At 44.6% G+C, this 19,130-nt stretch overlaps 1 protein-coding gene across 1 annotated transcript; it reads right to left on the bottom strand.

Moving 5' to 3' along the window:
- Window positions 1-503: 503 nt before the first annotated feature.
- Window positions 504-15,753, bottom strand: DRGX (dorsal root ganglia homeobox). Its single transcript, XM_069863876.1, has 6 exons — window positions 15,659-15,753; window positions 13,333-13,430; window positions 13,117-13,218; window positions 10,361-10,533; window positions 9,909-10,021; window positions 504-871 (listed from the first exon to the last, which is right to left on the bottom strand). The coding sequence occupies exons 1-6, from the start codon at window positions 15,690-15,692 to the stop codon at window positions 606-608; spliced, it is 786 nt and encodes a 261-aa protein (XP_069719977.1). The 5' UTR covers window positions 15,693-15,753; the 3' UTR covers window positions 504-605.
- Between the last annotated feature and the right edge of the window lie 3,377 nt (window positions 15,754-19,130).

The following is a 19,130-nucleotide window of genomic DNA, read 5'->3' as shown; positions in this document are numbered from 1 at the left end:
TGTAAGGATTTTATTCACAGGTAAACTGATTTCAGCAATTTCCCAATAATCTACTCCATGGAAAGTTTAACTTTCAGAGAAAAGAAGGGAGAAGGAAAACAATTCAGTTTCATTCTGTTTTCTGTTTCTCTTGCACCTGGCTTGCCTGGGGTAGATTTGGTTGAAGTCAAATGCCATCAGAAAAAAGCAAGCCAAGCTGGTTTATACCTGTGTGTTCCTTCACTTCTGCTGTGCATGGTGGAGTAAACAATGACTGGATGTGTCTCCTGCCCCAGACTTCGTATCTGGAAGAACTGCCCTGCTGCCAGCCCTCCATCTCACACAGGATGGGGAGCTGAGGTGTGCAGCAGCAAATCAGGATCTTGGGCATTTCAGTGTCCCTGGGATGTGGAAGGGGACCAAAAACAGTTTCATGAACATTTTCAAACACAGATAGTGCCAGTAAATCAGGGGAATGAACCTACAGCAGCACAAGGAAAGCAAGGGTGTGAGAAAGGCAGGTCCTTGGTGGCTCCATGACTGCGATGTCCTGCCGAGGCATGGCCACACTGCAGTTCACCCTGTGGCAGAGCCCCGGGGCCTGAGGGACCGGTGCCAGTCTGGCCTCATACACTCTTCTCTCCTTCGATGTGCTCCTTGGCTGGAGAGGGCTGCTTGTCCTGGCCACCCTCAGGGCCGGGTTTGGTGGGAGGAGTGGGGCTGCTGCTGGCAGTGGGCAGGAGGTTGGCCGATTGGAGCACAGCCTCCGAGTGCTCCCGGGCCTTCATGCGCAGAGCGGCCACGCTGGCTGTGCGGTTACTTTGGCAGCCGTAGGTGGGCAGGAAGGAGAGGCCCATGGGGTCTGGAACGCAGCATGAGCACAGCGGGCTCCCTGCGGAGGAAGGAGACAAGGCACCATCACTGGTTGGGAAGGTCAGATTGTTTCCCCCACAGTCAATCTGGAGAGGGCAGAGATGCAGTTGGAGTCTCAACTGACAACAATCTCCTCCCCTGTTGACTGTTAGTAGGTACATAGATATTCTCTGGATCAAGGCTAGAAAAGCCAGATCCTATTCTGCTGTGGACCACTATGAGGGATCTTACTCTGTGAGTCATCCAGGGTGACAAACAGCACAAGTGAGGGCAAGCAGAATCAGAAGCAAACAGTGAAGCTTAGATAACATGTGAAATTTCCCCACAAGCAAGGCTGTGCTTATGCCCAGCTCTTATCCCAAGCTGCTGCTCTGTGGCTACCATCAGCCATAAGCTGGATGTGTCCTCTGCTCTCCACCTTCACCGTGAAGCCTCACCAATCCGGGCAGCTGTGTTTGTTGGGTGAATGTGGGGATGCTATCACATGTCTAAACCTGGAAGATCTGAGCAGAGAAGAAAGGTGAAAATATCCTGGTTATTATGCAGGAATTAATGACGTCCTATCTAACTGTAAGATGGCATGGCTTAAGAGTCCCATCAGGAGAGATGGGCCAGACCTTCACTGCTCTGGCATTTGAGACACACGAGCTGTCCCAAGCAAGCAATAATGCACTGGAGAGAGGGTGAGATAGGTGCTACTCTCCCTTTAGGCCAAAAGGCTCCCCTACATCCCACTGCCAGAGGCATTCCCCCCTCCACCAGCTGCCTTTACAGCTTATCTTATATAAACTTGGGACTTTGGCCAGTTCCCAAACAAGCACAGCTTGAACTCTAGGCTGAGCACTACGCAGGACATGCAGTCCATCCAAAAACCTGCACTGATACCTAGCTTAGATGCATATACTGAATGAAGGAGAATGTATCAGAGGAATAGCGAGGGGAGTCAGGGAAGAGTGGCTGAGCTATTGCTTTAATTTTCTCTCTGGTGAGAAGCACTAGGTGACACCATTTTTCCAGAGGTCTCAGAGGCCACACAAACTCCACATCCTCTCCTACGCCCCTGGCAATAGCCTATCTTTTGCTGATACGCTACCTCCCAATAAGAAACAGTTTGGCCACATGCATCCTGACACAATGAAATGTCTTCTTCTGATCTTTCCAAGCTAAGGACTTGCTTTAATTTCTGCAGTTAATATTTGAGTTGAATGGCTCATGACTAAGTGATGAAACTAATAGCCTGCAGGGAGCAGGTAGTCTTTTACACTTCTGCTATTGATAGCAATAGGTCAGCACTCATCTGCTAGGGATGAAGGCAGACAGCTGTTTGTTTTTAGGATGTTGTCAAGACTTCTTCACAGCAATTGTCAGAGAATAGCAGCTTGCAGATAATGTTCAGAAAAAAATACCTCTTGCATTTAACAAAACTCTACAAAAGACAAGCTATTAATGTAACTGGGAAGTCTTCTTTTCTCTTTTAATATTCCTCTTGATAGAGCGTATGATCAGCACACCAACACTTCCTGTGTTGGGACATTTGAATGAACCACACAAGCAAGTTTCAGCACTTGGCTAAAATTATTGAATTTTTTTTGCTTCTCACATTAGGAAGCTCAATCTTGAATTTTGCTTTAAGCAGGTCAGAAGGAGGGTTTATAAAAATCCACTCAGTGACTCAACTTAAAGTTTTGTCACCACCAACCATGCTCCATGAAGTCACTTTTTGCTCTGTTGAATTGCAACCGCTCCAGGGGTGTTTGTCAGCTGTTTAAGAAGAGGGAGGAGAGAAAGATTGGCACTTCAGAGTCACTACAGTTTGCAGCAGATCTTCAGCTGCAGAAGCCACACACAATTCCATTTTTTCACTACTGTTAAGCCTCATTATTTTAAGATTCAGTTCTGAAATGGAGAAGCATCTCCTGGCTTTGCACTGCTGTTTTCTAACACAAACTGAGTGAGACTTGAATGTGACTCTTCATCTCCCAGGCTGAGGGTAGGGCTGGTCCATCTGCGATACTTAATGCAGGACCAAGCACAGACATTGTCTGGTTAGCAGGAGGTGAAGAGAAGTGGAAAAGAGTCTTCTTTTCAAAGGAGCAGGAATCAGCTCCATCTCCTAAGAATAATTTTCCTTCCATTGTTAGAGAGAGATAAAATATTTATCAGTCTTCAGTACCAATCTAAGCTTTTTGCTTAATAATTACACCTGATATTACCTAGTGACTCTGCAACCTCAGGGTGTAGTTACCTATGGTGGAAACTAGACTACCTCTAGCAATAATTCATCCATAAACCATTCCTTTTGTTTTCACTGAGGTTAAAACACTTGCAAACAACAGCTCACACTCAAAAAAAACATAAAGGAACGTGTGCGATTTGCTCCAGGGTCCAGTTAGAATACAGGAGAGTAGGATTTAGCCCTGTTTCTTTTTAATATAGTTTGTAAGGAAGGTTGAATCTACCTTACAATTGCCTGTGTCTGTAGGTAGTAAGTCTAGTGAAATCCATTGGACTTCACTGGCACAAAAGGCAAGACAAATGGCAGAAGACTCAGGAGCCCCAGGTCTCCACCTACAGGTCCCAGTCAGCCCATGATGGACAGGAATGTGACTTTCCCCAAGGAAGAGGCATCCTCATATGACAGATATCAATGTGGGGTTTTGCATCTTATTCCAGTAACCCTGAGTCCACAATGAGGAAGGAAGAATTGCTCCTCCTTATTTAGGATCCTCAGAGGAGCTTAGGCACCTAGCTCCCGTCAAAATCAGTGACGGTTAAGCCGTTATCCCTAGAACCTGATTCACCTTCCACTAATATCTATGACGGTCTAATATTACTTTAATGGGTTTTGGATCAAGTTGCTACAATACAGACAGGGTACTGTTTTCTTTCTTTCAGGAACTTACTGCCTCCTGTACACAAAATTAAAATACACAATTAGATTTCCATTAACTTAGAGCAAATTCTGCTGAATTGATCTCAGCCTCCCTGTATTCCTATATGAGATCATACTTTAAATGCTCAGCCTGAACATAAATACTTAATGTAATAAATACAGTCTGAAATATTTGATCCACTTGGCAGTTTAATTGATCTACTACAGAGACTGACAGGAAAAATTAAATTAGTTCTGTCTTGTCTCTGCCAACATCACATTTCAATTGTAACAATATTTGATCTACAATTTTAGTTGTGGACCCTTTCATGCTGTTCCAAGGTTCAGTTTCAGCTGAGAAGAGTGCGGTAAGAGCAAGACCCATATTGATAAATATGTATTTAAAATATATATTTTGTATTTCAACTCAACAGTTTGAAGACATTCATAGGTAGCCTGTCCAAAAGGCAAAACCCATTTCCTTTCAACTTTCAGTAGTTGTGCATACCAGCATTTGATGTGGAGAGCTGAACAGCAACCTGGCAGGGAGGGAAGAGAGGAAAAATTCCCATGTAAAATCCTCACTCATCAATGCATGATGCTTAGTTTTCAGAGAAAATATTATGCTAGATTTAAGTATTGTTTTCTTCTGACAGTAGTCACATTGGTTTGCTTGAGCTCTAAATCCTTATAAACTCTAAAATCACTTTGCGAGGGTTGGAAGGTCAACAATAACCTTGAGTTCATAGTGTCATTTTAGCAGTGAGAGCTGATTCAAAGGGAGGTCCCTCTTGCCTTTCTTACCTGATGACAACACTGTCTATTAAAGCCTGAGGCTCAATCAGGAATAACAAAAGTAGCTTTATTCAGACCTTCTTGAGCTCTGAATCAGGAGGTTCAGAAGACCAAGAAAGGCATGAACCTAAAATCTGAAACAGAGAGGCACCAGATGCTCCCAATATAATTTGGGGTAGCCTCAAGACCGCTTATGTTGTGCTAGATAGTTCCTCCTTCGAACGCCAGAAGTGGTTAAGCATGGAAGGCACCTTTTGCTGCACGGAGGCTGGAAGACTACTTCAGAGCTGACAGCAGAGCACGAAAGTTATAATTTCACATCCCCTTGGCTTGCAAACCCTATATGCCCCATGTATATAGGTCAACTCAGCAACCATTAATCACTCTTCCCTGCCACATCAAAAACAAGTCTTATAGCAAGCAGTGGTGCTTCAGTTTGGTAAATACTAGTTTAAGGATAAGTCAGGTCCTTACACACTTCTTTCTCAGCCTTGGCAATGGGGACTGACCAATGGAATTGGGAAAATTCTCTTCATTTTTCTGTAATAGAAACTGAAATCTAATGGATGGGCAGTCCTAGCTGTGTTTTTTTTCCTTGGTACTGCCATTAAGCCTCCCTAATATGAACAACAGCAACCACAGCAGCAACAAACCATAAAACAGCCTAATCAATGTTGCCCTGGAATACCCACTTTGATGTGCATAATGCAATCCTGCTCTTCTATGACTGTTATGGAGGTGCCGCGAAAACTAACTCATCTATAACATGCACAGAGCAGAGTTGTGGGTGAATTATGAAAGTAATTCCCTGGCAAGTGTAATTATTTCTCTCCTCATATACTGCACTCATCATGGGGTCTGGGGAAATTTCAGTGGAATGTAACAGACACACTCTTGGCCTCAGTCACCAGAATGCTTGAACACTTCCGCTAAAAAACAGATTCTTGTTTACACCCATTAATAACATCTTCTACATTAATGAATTGCATTCATGCTGTCATCCATTAAGAAGGTACTTTGAGGTCTCTCTCTGCACAGAACACAAGCTTCTCCTGATGACTCTATTGTTATACAGCCCATAAATACAACAAGTATTTTCCCTTCATTTTTGAGGTCTGCAATTAAATCTAAATGGACTGCAGATGCACAGTTTACAGTAAGAGATTAATCTTGGAAGATCATGGAAATGTCAAAGTTGCCACAATGAAGTAGCGTAGTTGTCAAATTAGAACAATTTCACGAAGTAATGAACACAAGAAATTTCATCTCTGTGAGCCAGCCTTCTTCCTGCCTATGAACAGTAGAGAACTTAAAACCCTGAAGTAGGAGACCCTGTATACCACAAAAATTATCATCTTATGTTAATTTTTCAGATAAGAAATCACATTTCCTGAAAGAATAGTATGTATTGAGGTAATATGGTAGTTAACAGATGCTTCCTACTGAGTACAGCCTCTGATGTGCTAAACTTCAGAAAGGGAGAGAACTCATCAAAGGAAAGAAAAAGGTCTGTTGTATTACTGAATAGAGAATACTAGATAGAAACCAAGACAAACTGTCCAGTGGTAACACACTCCTCTCTGGAATGGTCTACACTCTGACTTACAGTTCTGATTATTATTGCATAGGCGTTCTGCTTTCTTCACTGCACATCCTGCAGTAGTAATACCATCCCTTTGAGGCAAAATCCCATCTGTTTCAGAGATAGCAGGTTTCACGGGGTTTTATTACCCATTGTTTAGAGAGAATAGTCCTCTTGTCATTCACCAGAGCGACTTAGTCCATGCTCCAGCAATGTCCATACCTAGAAGTGGCATGTGGGGTTCAGATGTGTGCTGCCTGTTCAAGAGTTGCAGAGCCACAAAAGGATGAGGCAAGTCTACAGTGCACTGCACAGTCTTTCCACAAACAAAGCTGCAGGCTCAGTCCCTGCCCCATGCTAGTCCGTCCTGAGATTTCTTGTCTCCACTACAGCAACTTAATCATCAATTATTATAACCCCATACTACAAATGAAACCATGTGCCCTTAGATACTTTAGGTAATCTTGGAAATCTAGGTCTGGAGTGAAGCAATCAAAGACAGAGGAGAAAGAGAGGTATTATTTTCTTCACAGACGACAGAGAACGCTCAGGTGGCAGAACCAAAACAGTCTTTGGGAGCATAAAACAATTATTAATTAGTTACCATCACAATCAACACTTGTTATTTACTGTATTGATTTTGTTTCCTAAAGCATCAGTCAAATATTACTCACTGACACCAACAAAGTGTTGGCTGCATAGAGGAGCTGCATGTAATTTGACATTTTGCATAGAACAACATGGGGTTATGCATCCACTGGTAGTGAAATGGTGCTTTGGTTCTGGAGCAACTATTTTGTTTTCAAAAAGGCAACGAATTCCTGTTAGTTGCAAAGCATGGTCAGCACAAGAGAGATACCTGGAAGAGCATTCTTCACTCGTCAATAAAACTTGCAAAATCTTGAAAGAACTTCCTACTTGCTGAATTTCTCCTTAGCCAAGCAACCCAAAACCCAAACAGCTCAGAATCTTATGCCCTGTGCTGGGTTTGACGGAATTTCATGTGGCATAAAGTCCTATGCCCTCAGAATCACTGTGGCAGAGTCATCTCAGAATTTCTGCTACAAAATGTGACTAGATGCTCAAGGGAGATGCTTAGGTCACTTCATTAAGACATATAAGGACACAGACCTATTCCTGCTTAAATGTAGGGTTAGTTCTCATTTGACAGGCCTGAAGTGTACAAATCAGCTCCTAGCTCAAAGGGGGAAATTAGAAGGGACAAACAAACTGAACTGAGCAAGATGAAGAAGGTCACATAAAGGTTTTGTGAACACTGTATCTCTCCCTGTCCTTTCCTTCCTTCCCACAATCATTATGTCTTCCTCAGACAGACATGTGAGCTTAGCTGTGCTCTCAAATACATTGGTTTAGATGAACCATTATTCACCTAGTGTTGCAATACCAAAGAAAAACAGTACGCAAATCAGGCCTCTGACATCTTTGACCTGCTCAGAACCTTTAGAGAACGTCCTGTTCATTACTGCTGATTAACAAGACTGAAGCTCAACGTCTGCCATGCACAAGCCCCTACTCTAGCTGAGGTGAATTGCTCTTGGAGTAACAGGGAAAGACAAGCTTGCAGAGGGCACCCAAGGAAAGAGGAGAGAATATTCTATATATAAATACCACAAGGAAGGTGCTACAATATTCTTTGCTTGTACAAATCAAATTTGCCACCTGAATAGAACAACAAAATCTTCACTCTTATCTTCAAAGACAAAATTTGACATTACTGAGATCAAGCTGCAGAAGAAAAAGATCTCCCCTCAAAGCAGCAGCTCAGTCTACCTGTTCCTTCCAAGTATAACAATATGCTGACAGCCACAGGCAGCTCCAAAAAGCTCCTAGTAGGTAGATATGCAAATCTGTAAATAGCTTTCTTAAAATCAAAATATACTACATTGTTCCAGTTCCTATGTGTGTACCTGGAGATTTCTAGTGCCAGGCAGTAAATACAAACTAAGCATCTCGGCAGTGAATTGCATGTGTAGCTGACAATGTTCATCAAGAGAATATGCATGCGTCTGATAACTAAGCATCCCTATACAAATTATTTTAAAAAAATCTATATTTACATTTGGGATTAATTTTTCAGGGACACTGCCTCTGAGCCTGGACAACTGACTGTCTGATAAGTATCTCTGCAAGAGATTCAGGGATAGGATTTTTCCTGCCCCTAGGTTGTAAAACTGCTATCAAGCAAAAGGGAACAGCTTATGAATTTCTCAATTTATTGGCTGAACTGTAGAATCATAGGAAAGAATATCTGGAAGTCTTCCAAGTAAATAAAACTAAAAAAAACATCATGATAGTTTTTATTTTTCATTCATTTTTTGTTCCGCTTTGCTTGGTTTTTGTTTATTTAGGTTATTTTTTCTTAAAATTTAGCTATATTTAGACATGAAACAAGCGTGAACAACATATTGATGCATTCAATTTTGAACATGTTTGAATGTAAAATTTAAGTAAAGAAAAGTCCCTTACTTCCATCTGAAATTTTTCGCTAAACACCATTTCCAGAACTTTCAACCTGCCCAGGACTACATTTATCAATGAACAATATTTTTGCCTGAAGAATTTCACTCACATCTACTCCAGAGAGGCTGTTCCTGCCCAATGGAAGAAGCCAAAAGTCTCTGCCCTGAGACCTCGCAGTCACAGGGCAGAGAAGAGGACTCTGGCACTTCAACAGCTACTGCTCTCTTGCAGGGTTTAGGCTGACAGTCAACCTTTAAGTTTTAGGGTTCTGGTCACATCTGTGTGGCTTTTCTTGATTCAAAATCACAGGTCCCTCATTTACCAAAATGGCACTAGCTGTATAGCGTGTAGCTTCAGCTTTTTTTAAAAACAACGGAGGGAAGGGGAAGCAAGAGGAGCATTGGCAGCACAATTTAGCTGAGTTCCAAGCATTTTCTTCAGGAATATACATTGGTAATGCTGATTTAACTGGAAATACTAATGAAAAACATGAGGTAAGCCAGAAAACATAGTGAGAGGTATTAGAGGACATTTGCATTTGTAGCTGAGAGTCTTAAACTAGGAAACTTTCCTCACAGATAACTGTACCACATCGAGGCACAGAGTAAACATATGCACCACTTTGTGCTTGGCACTGCTATGAGGCTTTACATCCTATAAATCTATAAATTGAATTCATCCTGCTTACGGCCTTAGTCTCTAAATTGTTAGACTAGGAACAGCTAATGGATCAGCCGGTGATTTATTTTTAAAAGATGCATAGTACTACTTTTTGGGAACAGAAAGGATATGGACACTGGATGTACCCTTCCTGAAACCTGGATCACAAGTAATGAGGAATTGTATTCTCCCCTGTCCTCACACACACACTTTATTCAAGTTCTCAGAGGAGAGAGAAAGGGCTGGCATTGTGCAGAGATGCACTGCAAAGGAAACCGCATGCAAAGAGCAGATGAGGCATCAGTAACGGTGCCAGGTAATGTATAATGCAAAAGGATGTGTATAAGTAATTTATTAGTATAAATTTGATTTTTTGAAAAAAGTACATGCAAAGAAAACTCTAAAGGAGCACACCCTACGTCTTGCTCCTTGAGGCAAACCCTGACATCACTAAAATTGTCTGAGTAAAATGAAGGAGCTTTGCCACAAACTATGCTACAGTTTACAGCAGGAGACTCACATATGTACCTGCAGAGCATTTGCTGACAACCTCTACAGAAAGGAGGATCCATCATTTCCCAAAGGCTTCTCCACTGCCTTAAGTGGGCTACTTAGCTCTAAAGAGCTGCCCTTCGAGCTTATCCCAGAAGTTAAACAGTCACTTACCCTTTAGAGAGGCGACATGAGATAAAGCTTGTGCGTAGGTGGCTGTGTTGAGAAGAGTTCCCGGTAGGCAGGAAGGAAAGAAAGGTCCTGTCGGACCCACTGCTCGACTCAGGCTGATGGAGAAGAGAAAACAACTTTTTTACACAACCAGAATTAGCTGATTCCAAAGACAGCATTTGTGCACATACACAAACATCTTGGTGTCTCAATGTCCAACAAGACAGGACCAAGCCTGGATAATATTAACCTCCCACGGTCACCAGCTTCTTGGCATCTCCACAGAGAGCAGTGAGTTACATGAGCAACAGCCCAACTTCTAATGGTTTGGGCTGTACCTGTAGATGATACTGTGTAGGTTAAGTCTTAGCAGCAGCTAAGTCTGTCTGTATGCACATATGTATGATGCATGTTTGCTCCAAAGAGAGGCAATTGATAACATGTATTACTCTTACCTCTGCTGGATCTCCAGACCCTCTTTTTTATTCCTGCTTTGGTCTGCTGGAGAAGGAGAATTTAAATTCCTCGCAGGAGGTGCCACCTCAGCCATGGTTTCCTTAGAGCCCTCTTGGTCCGAAGCACCCCTCTCTGTTTTCCGCCATTTAGCTCTTCGATTTTGGAACCACACCTGGACCAGAAGAGTAATCCAGGCTCAATATCATGTTTATCCAAATGCAATGCAAAGAAACTGCAAGTTTTACTCTAGCAAAATCAGTTATTTAGAGGCTTGGCTAAAACTTCCTCTTATATTTTGTCCCCGCTGCTATTCTAGCTGAACCTTAGAATTACATTTGTATTTGGAATATTTGTGTGTCTGGAAACAAGCCAGGAATGTCTAAAGACATATGAAAGGCATGTTAAAAATCAAAAATAAAAAAAAAAGTAGTTTTGATATAACTGTGCCAGGTAGCAAACCATTTAAATATGTGCTTGCCTTTAGGCACACATTTAATTCTCACTGATTTCTATGTTTTAACACATCTAAAAGACTTCTGTACAGGAATGGACTTAAATAAATATGTAAGCATATTGACAAAATCATATATTAATCACATCTAACATTTAAGTGAGCTACTGCTAGAATCAGTGAGGTCAGAAATTAAAAGTTAAATCTTGGGCCATCCTATCCAGCCCATTTCCTGGAGAGGACTTGCTGTTACTCCTCTGATATCCAGTCTGCATTTAGAGGACTCAAAAGGTGGTAAGATACTAATTTTGGAAGATCATTCTACAGTTTAATACACACCATTTTCCAAATCTTATTTTTTCCCTGTTATTCATGATCTGAGTTTTAATCTCCAACTTTTAGTCCATACACTTTTTTTTTTTCCATTTACCTTGAAGCACATGTTCTGATGCACCTTATTTGAGGTGGAAAATGCCAAGCTTCTCTTGAGGTCAGAAAATCCACAATTTAATACATGACTTCAAGTATAGGCAAGATTGCTATTATTATTATTATTCTCCTCCTCCAACTCCATTTTAGTTAGTTGCCTTTTAATTGCATGTATCAGCAAACGTTGAATAATGATTTTATCTATATTCTAAATTTAGAGCAGTTAAATGCAAAGCAAAATGCAGACACTTTCTTGCGTCTTAATTGAATGAAGGTCACAGCTATAACAACATTTAATTGAGCTATTTTTCATTATCATATTTTAATGACTTTGCACTGACAGTTCGCCTGCTTCTGAGGAAAGAGCATGATGAAGTCGTTTATTTCCCTATTTAGTTATTGTTTGACAACATCATCTTCGATTAAGACTCTGCTTTATAGCACATTAATCATATTTGAATGAGCAAGGGGTATAAATGTAAACATATCTCACATCCTCTGTTTCCCCATGTCCCTGCATGAAAGCAGGCTAAACAAATGCTTGCATCTATTGTCTGTTTGCATAATAGCCAACAACAAGGCTAAACACCAGTCCTCAGCAATCTAATTGTCACCACCCCTATCTCACCCCTGCACCTTTCAGGAAGAAGTTATGATCTTCCACTTCTGAATGCTCAATAATTGTCCCATTTATCTCAATTTGCAGTTCAGTCTTTAGGCACCAATAGCCAAAATGGCATTTTTTTATTATTTTTTTAACCCAGTACCTACAATGCAGTGGCAAAAGGAGATTTTCATTTCCAAATAATAATCAGTTTAATTTGCCCACATATGACCAATGATTCATGTTCAGATTTAATAATCAGGATCACATAATCTGATTATAGGAGAAATAATTTGTTTACAATCCTCAATTTACTGTGGTGAATTCCATTATCTCTCTTCAGCCACTGGGTTTTAAGAGATACTAACATGACCCTAGGGAACAAAAGGCAAGCTATTATATTCCCTACAATTAGATCTTTGCATAGTCTTAACCCTGAGCACCTAAATAAAAAAAAAATACAAAAACAGTGTGCAGAAAAGCCTCATAAATACAATGAATACATAATTATGTTCAAAAAAAAATGGTTTGCAACTCTGTGGTGGATGCCTGCAGTTATAGGGATCCATCTCTGACAACTGCGGGACTGCTGTTCTTAGGAAAGAGTGGAGAGGCACAAAGTAAATCCCTGGGTACAAACAAACACCTGGATCAAAAAAAAAAGGGAGAACAAAAGTGGAGAGAACGAAAGAAGGAAGAAAGGTAGGGGTGATGAAGAGAGGGAGTGGAAGGAGAATAATTGTGGCTAACGGTATTTATTGGATCATATTAAAGTTGTGGGAATTGCTCTGCAGCCTCTTTAACTATCTAAATCAAGTGTTTAGAAAGAAGACGAAAGGGAGAAAAGTTGAAGAGATGCAGAAGATTTCTTCCTGGCAGCTGGGTTCCCTGCAGTCGGCTAACCCCACTGCTCGACAGTGGTCATAGTTGCTTTGGAGAATCACGTCTCAGCTCTTTTCTCCACACGCACCCCCCTCCAAAAGCAAGGAAATGGATGTGCATTGATGTAATTTAGTACCTTGGAGACGCGGACAAATTAGTGTAGAACATTATCACTAGTTAATTATGAATGACCGATTAATCAACCTAATCTAATATTCCACATTATGTTGATGTTATTAAAGTGCATCATGAAAATGACAGATCGTCTTCATTTGCGTTCTTTGGCCAAATGTGCACTCTGCAGTCATGATGTCAAAAAAAAAAATTTAAAAAAAAAAAGTTTTCCGGTTTGAATACCCGAGGGTTAAATAACTCCCCAGAATGTTTACCTGCACCCTGGCTTCCGTGAGGTTGATTTTCATAGCCAGCTCTTCCCTGGTGAAAACATCGGGGTAATGAGTTTGAGCAAAAACGGCTTCCAGTGCCTCGAGCTGGTGGAGGGAGGAGAGCGAACATCTGTCAGGGGCAGAGCCCGGGGTGAGCGCCCCGGGGAGCCGCCTGCCCCGCGGGGTTTAGGCGCGGGGGGAACGAGGGGCGGCTCGTACCTGCTGCAGGGTGAAGGTGGTGCGGTTGCGGCGCTGCTTCCTTCGCAGGAACCCGTCGTCGAAGTCGCCGGCGGAGTGGCCGCCGAAGGGAGCGGCGCCTGCGGGCGGAGAGACGTGTTAGGGACCGCGGGGCGGCGGAGCCCTGAGCAGCCCGACCCGGGAAACGGGCTTTCTCGGGCCGTTTGGGTTTTAAAAGGACCGAGACACGGTGACGGCAGCTTAGGAGACCTGCTTGCCTGCAGGGCGGCGCTGAGGCCGCGGGCCCAGATCTCCCCGGGCATCCCCCGGGCATCCCCCGGGCATCCCCCGAGCCCTCGGCGCCGGCCCCGGAGGCGGAAAACAGGCGACGGGGCTTCGTGCAGCCCCCGTGGGGCTCGGCTGGGGCTGAGCGGCCGGGGCTCGGCAGAAGGGCTGGAGGAAGGAGCCTCTGCCCTTCCCCGACGGGGGTTTGAGGGGCCCGAGAGAGAGATGGGGCACTGGGAATTTGCTCCTGCTAGGAGGCTGGGAGAAGGCAGGCAGCCTTCCTGAGGCGGACCCCGACCGTCGCGGCTCCCCAAAGCGCACATCACTGGTGCCTTGGTTGAACTGCTTCCCTCCCTTTCTGTTTGCTCACAGAGTACAGTTAAAGGAAATATCAAAACAAAACAAACAAACAAATAAAACCCCAAAACAAAATCAAAACAACAAATAAAGCACGGAACAGCAAAGTACCCAAGCACAGAGCGGCGTTGCAGGACCCTGCCCGGGGGAGTGCCCCGGCTGGACCAGCCCCGCCTCGGGGCGCAGGGGCTGGAGGTCGCCGCTCAACTTGCAGCATCATTTGGAAGGGAAACACGGACCCCAGCCCCCTCCTCACCCAGACGGACGGCTCGCTGCGGCCCTGGGAGATGCTCATCAGAGAAAGAAAACAGTGTCCCGGTGATGCCCGGTCACTCCCCTCCGGCACCGCCGGGCCTCCCCGGCCGAAAAGGGCTTTTCTGTTGTAGCTTTTTCGGCTTTCGGGTGTATTTTTTTTGTTTTGTTTTTTTCGCCGGGGAGAGCGAATGTTTTCTGTCTTTATTTGGAAGGCTGCGCACTGGGTGGTTTCACCCTCCAGCAGGGCAGAGCGGGCAGAGCGAGGGGCTGGGGGCGGCTCTCACCAGCCCTCGGGGACCCGAACCAGGGCACCGGACCCGAACTCCCACCAGAGAAACAAACAAGCAAGCAAGCAAACAAACAAAAGCACGTTTCTATGCTGTTTGCCAAAAGCTAACGAACAAAGCTGCCCCGTGGCACCGGCGGGGGAGGGACCCCCGGTGCTGCCCGGCCCTGTTCGACTCCTCCAGGTGATCGGGGAACAACTCCGGGGAGAGAATTTTTCCAGTCAGCGGTGCGCAAAGCGGCTCGGGTCCGCTGGCCCTGGGGCAGCCGTGCTTAAAGCGGGGGCTGACCCTTCCCCAGAGAAGGATGAGACCGCTGGGCCTCTGCCGCAGTGGGGAAAGCCCCTCGCCCGCCGGGTGATGCCCACGGAAGGCGGCGGGCAGGGGGATTTTGCGGGATGCGCAGCTGGAGCTGCGGGGAGATGCGCTGGAGCGGGGGCAGAGACCCTGGGCGTACGCGGGGCTGACACGAGGAAATCGCGAAGGCCGCCAGTGTGGGGGTTTGTTTGGTTTTTTTAAAGGAAACAGATAAATAAACAAAAACCTCTGATCAATAACACAAAGAAAAAGAATACTCCCAAATATTTGTTTTCCACTTTTTTTTTTTTTTTTAAACTCGTACCTCCTCCTTCCCCATCCTCCCGCAAAATGTTTGCAAAATAGCATTAAAGATTTATGTGGTCCCTTTGGCTGGAGGGAGGAGGCGTGACCACGTCCTGAAAGTGTCCCGATTACAGCCATGACACCAACATCTGTGCTGGGAGGGGAGAAAAGCATCTCTTTCATAGCCTGAGGCGCGACTGCGGGATGGCTATCCACAGAGGGGAGGCAGGTGGCAAAATGACGGGGGTGGGGGTGTAAAAACAAGGCCTTTCCAATAGGAATCAAATTAAAAGAAAAAACAAACCAAACCAAACCATCACGCAATCCTTCTTTCCATCCTGTGACAAGAGGGGAAAGCTAGGTGCGGGGAGGGGGCGATACGGTTGTATTTTGCCAGAGAAAAAGATGACGCCTTTCTATATTTAGCTGTCCATAGATCCGCATCTTCCCTCAGCGCATATCTGTGCCCCAACAGTCAGAAGCGACGGTGAGACCGCAGTTCTCCCTCCGTCCCCCAGCGCAGCCCCGCACACGCCTCCAAGTTCAACTCTTGTACTTACACGTCTCCGTGCGACAACACTCACCCTCGAGCTGCGGGGGGCAGTGGAAGTAGAACATGTCCCTGCGGCTGGGGAGGCGCCCGCTGCCCGTCGCTGCGAGCCCGGTGGGGACCGGGACGGGGACCGGGACCAGCCCCGGCGCTGCCCCGCACCCCCCGCAGCCGCAGCGGCTCCCGGCCGGGCACCGCCGAGGGGCCTCCCGCCGACCTGGAGACAGAGAGAGGGGAAAGAACAACAGAGGTGAAGGACCAGAAGAAAGCATCCAGAGAAACTCATTGATAATCCCAGATCCCGTCCTAGAGGAAGCAGAGAAAGTAGCGTCTAACACTGTGCAAAGAACTGGAAAAAAACAAAAGCAGAGAACTCCATGGTAGGTGCACAGTAACCGGGTTCAGTAAAACTTTGTTGCTTCTCTTTTTCTTTTTTCTTCCCCTCCAACAGCAGATTATCTATTGTTCATTCTTTTATCTGTCTATCCATCCATCTATACATTCACTCATCTATCTGTCTGTCTGTCTGTCTATCTATCTATCCATCCATCCATCCATCCACCCACCCACCCACCTATTTCTCTATCTATCTATCTATCTATCTATCTATCTATCTATCTATCTATCTATCTATCATCTATCTATCCGGTTATCTCGATATTCCCTTCCAGAGTGAATAATTAAATAAAGAAAAAAAGCGCTTATAGCTAAAAACGAACCCTTTAAAAATATTAATGAAACAGCAATAAAACCTAAAAGCAGTCTTCTTTTTAAAGCATCCAGCACTCTGGGAGCTGTGTTCAGGTTGGAAATCAATGTCCTCGGCAAGAAAAAAAAAGAGAACTATTCAAATTTATATGCAGTCATAGAAAAAAAATCCAGAAGGCAAATAAAAATAGCATTCCATACCTAAACCGAACAGAAGTAAAAATTGCCAATAAGGTTTGGGGGTATTTTGCACTGGAATAAGGCACTGTGAGTTGTTGGCTGCAGAGACAGAAGGGCTCTGTGGAGTTCTTGAAGTGGCCAGATGTCTTTATATCTGTCTACAGCATGCTCTGCCTCTCAGCACTTGCCTTTATAATCTCACGCATAATTGGCCTTAATCTGATTATTTCCAGCGCTGTCTACAGTGAGTAACTTGGATAGGTCTATTGGGCCCTACAAATGGCCCACGTGGTGCACAGAGCAGGGAGGCGGAGGGGAGGGAGTTGGGGGGGGTGGGGGGAAAGATGAAAAGAAAAAAACCGTCATTTCTCAGCGAACACCAGGAATGAGAAGAGCAGCAACACAATCCCATCATTTTCTGAGCGCTGGCGTTCCGGGGCTCCCCCCAGCACCAAACGCTGGGGTGCCCCCTGCCAGCCCTCCCCCCACCACCACCGCCCGCACCCCCCGGCGCTGACAGAGCCCCCGCTAATTGCCGCCGGATGGGTTTTGGGGGGCCGCTCTGCACACGCTTCGCCTTTCCAAGCGATCGTAGCGCGGCAAAGTTTGATTTTGTTCGCAGCGAGGGGTCTCTGGATTTATGCTCGCTTCCCGTCTGCAAATGATATGCGGCGGGACCCTTTGCAATTACTTTTAAAATGCATCCGAGACGCGGGCTCAGCGGAGAGAGATGGCCCTTGCCTCAGCCCGGGTGAAAATAGACTTTAAAGTACCCAGATGAAATTTTCAAGTCAGGGACGCGGGATTGGATCAAATCACATAAACTGCAAAAAAAGCAAGTATAATGGCGCATAATTGGTTCTGTAATAGCATTACACAAGGATAATAGCCTGTTATGGCCCCCTGCACATTAAGTGCTTCCCTGGCGTAAAGCCTTTATGATATTAAAGGGGGAATATAATGATATTTTGGTTATTAAATGCGTGTAATTAATTTATGCACCACTGAAAATAAAGTTGGTATTATGACCCACTCAAGATGCATCAGAAGATGTAAGTCAGACAACTGTTGATAAGTTCTGGTGTCTATGTTTCGTCTAGACTGCTGATTTTATTTTGGAACAATTGCTTCTCCGGCAGACTACACAAATTTAATATTTTATAAACATTGTAATGTTCTGTGCAGGAAGGGCGAGCAAATCTACGCAGGCTCTCTTAGATCTGATGGGAGTTTAAAGACATAGCATGTTCATGCCAGAGCTAAAGAGATGCATACAGATGATACAGGTGCTCAAAGAGATAGAGATTTTGAAGAGATGATGTCTTTGGAAAGTTACTTTGCATATATGATCTCAATAAATAAACATCAGTAAGCCTTAGAAATATCACCTGGTCTATCTGCATTTCACACTAGGCATAGATGTGGAAATTCCCTTAAAGTACATTCAAGCTGAAGTCGTGTTTCAGTCCTGTAAAGTATTATTTAGCAAAGCAAGGCAGAAAATAGTTGCACCCAAGATCCAATTTGATTTGATCATGTCTTATCCATTCACCTATAATTTTAGCATACTAGTGATAGATTTAGAAAACTGCGTTCAAATATGTTTTCACACATACACACATACGTATAGATTTACATGTATACGTATACATAAAGTGCTCTTAGGGACATCGCTGCTTGACAACAGATATCGATTTACCATCCAGGCAAGTCTCTGAACAGCAAAGTATATTATGAATTGAGATGGCTTTTATAGTACCGTGCAAGACACAAGAACAATGTTCCGAATCTGGCTACACTCCTTAAAACAGCAGTACAAGCTTTAAAAAAAATGAATGCAACCCAGAGCTGCTGTTTGGATCTCCCTTGTCATTCTCTCCATCCCGAGCTTTAAAATCCACGCAGGACCAGTATTAGAGGATCCCTTTGCACAGAGGCAGTTGTGTCTTTGCCTTGTTCTCTGACATCGGGAAGAGAGGAGTGAGAGAGAGTGTTTTATCGTAAGAACCTCTAATAAAATAATAATAACTTCATTATGGCGCTCTCAGGCCTTGCTCTAGTCAGGGGGCTGCATTGCCGTTTTGGCTCCAAGACTCACTTTCTCCAGCGGTTTGAAGCCTGCAAGTTCAGCGTATGGCAGGAGGCAGAGAGGGAGAAATGGAGCACGGGGAAGCCCTCCAAGTCGCTGCTTTTTAAATAGGAGCAGAAGGACCCTGAGCCGGGTGAAACAGAACTTTCTCCCAAGAAGCAGCAGCTGCAAAACAAGGAGATAACGAATCTATATATAATTCCCCCACCTTTCTCCAGTTCGGTGCCTGTTCAATTTCAATGCACGAAACATGAGGGGAGGGGGGGGAACATAATTAAAAGTTAGCGCTTCGCCGTCTCGGCGGCCGCTCTCGGGCGCGGCGCGGCGGGTTTCAGCACCACGGAGAGCGCCCGCGCTCCGCGCCCCCCCCGCCCCGCGCAGCCCCGCGCAGCTCGGGGCTGGTCCCCAACCCGGCTTTGCCGGGGCACGTTCGCCTCTCTGCATGCCCCTCTTCTATAGATGCTTTCTGTGAAGCTGGGACCACAGGAAAAAGACACCCAACCAAATAACCAAACAAGAAAAAAAAAAT

Source organism: Phaenicophaeus curvirostris, chromosome 9, assembly GCF_032191515.1.
Source record: "Phaenicophaeus curvirostris isolate KB17595 chromosome 9, BPBGC_Pcur_1.0, whole genome shotgun sequence".
Lineage (NCBI taxonomy): Eukaryota > Metazoa > Chordata > Aves > Cuculiformes > Cuculidae > Phaenicophaeus > Phaenicophaeus curvirostris.
Note: the sequence above shows the minus strand (reverse complement) of the source record. Positions and strands in the feature narration are given on the sequence as shown.

Coding starts and splice junctions, on each gene's coding strand:
- DRGX (XM_069863876.1), bottom strand. CDS start 15,692: ATGTTCTACTTCCACTGCCCCCCGCAGCTCGAGG. Junction 10,534..13,116: donor TCACGGAAGCCAGGGTGCAG/GTAAACATTCTG, acceptor CTTCTGGTCCAG/GTGTGGTTCCAAAATCGAAG. Junction 10,022..10,360: donor GGTCTGGAGATCCAGCAGAG/GTAAGAGTAATA, acceptor CTTCTCCATCAG/CCTGAGTCGAGCAGTGGGTC.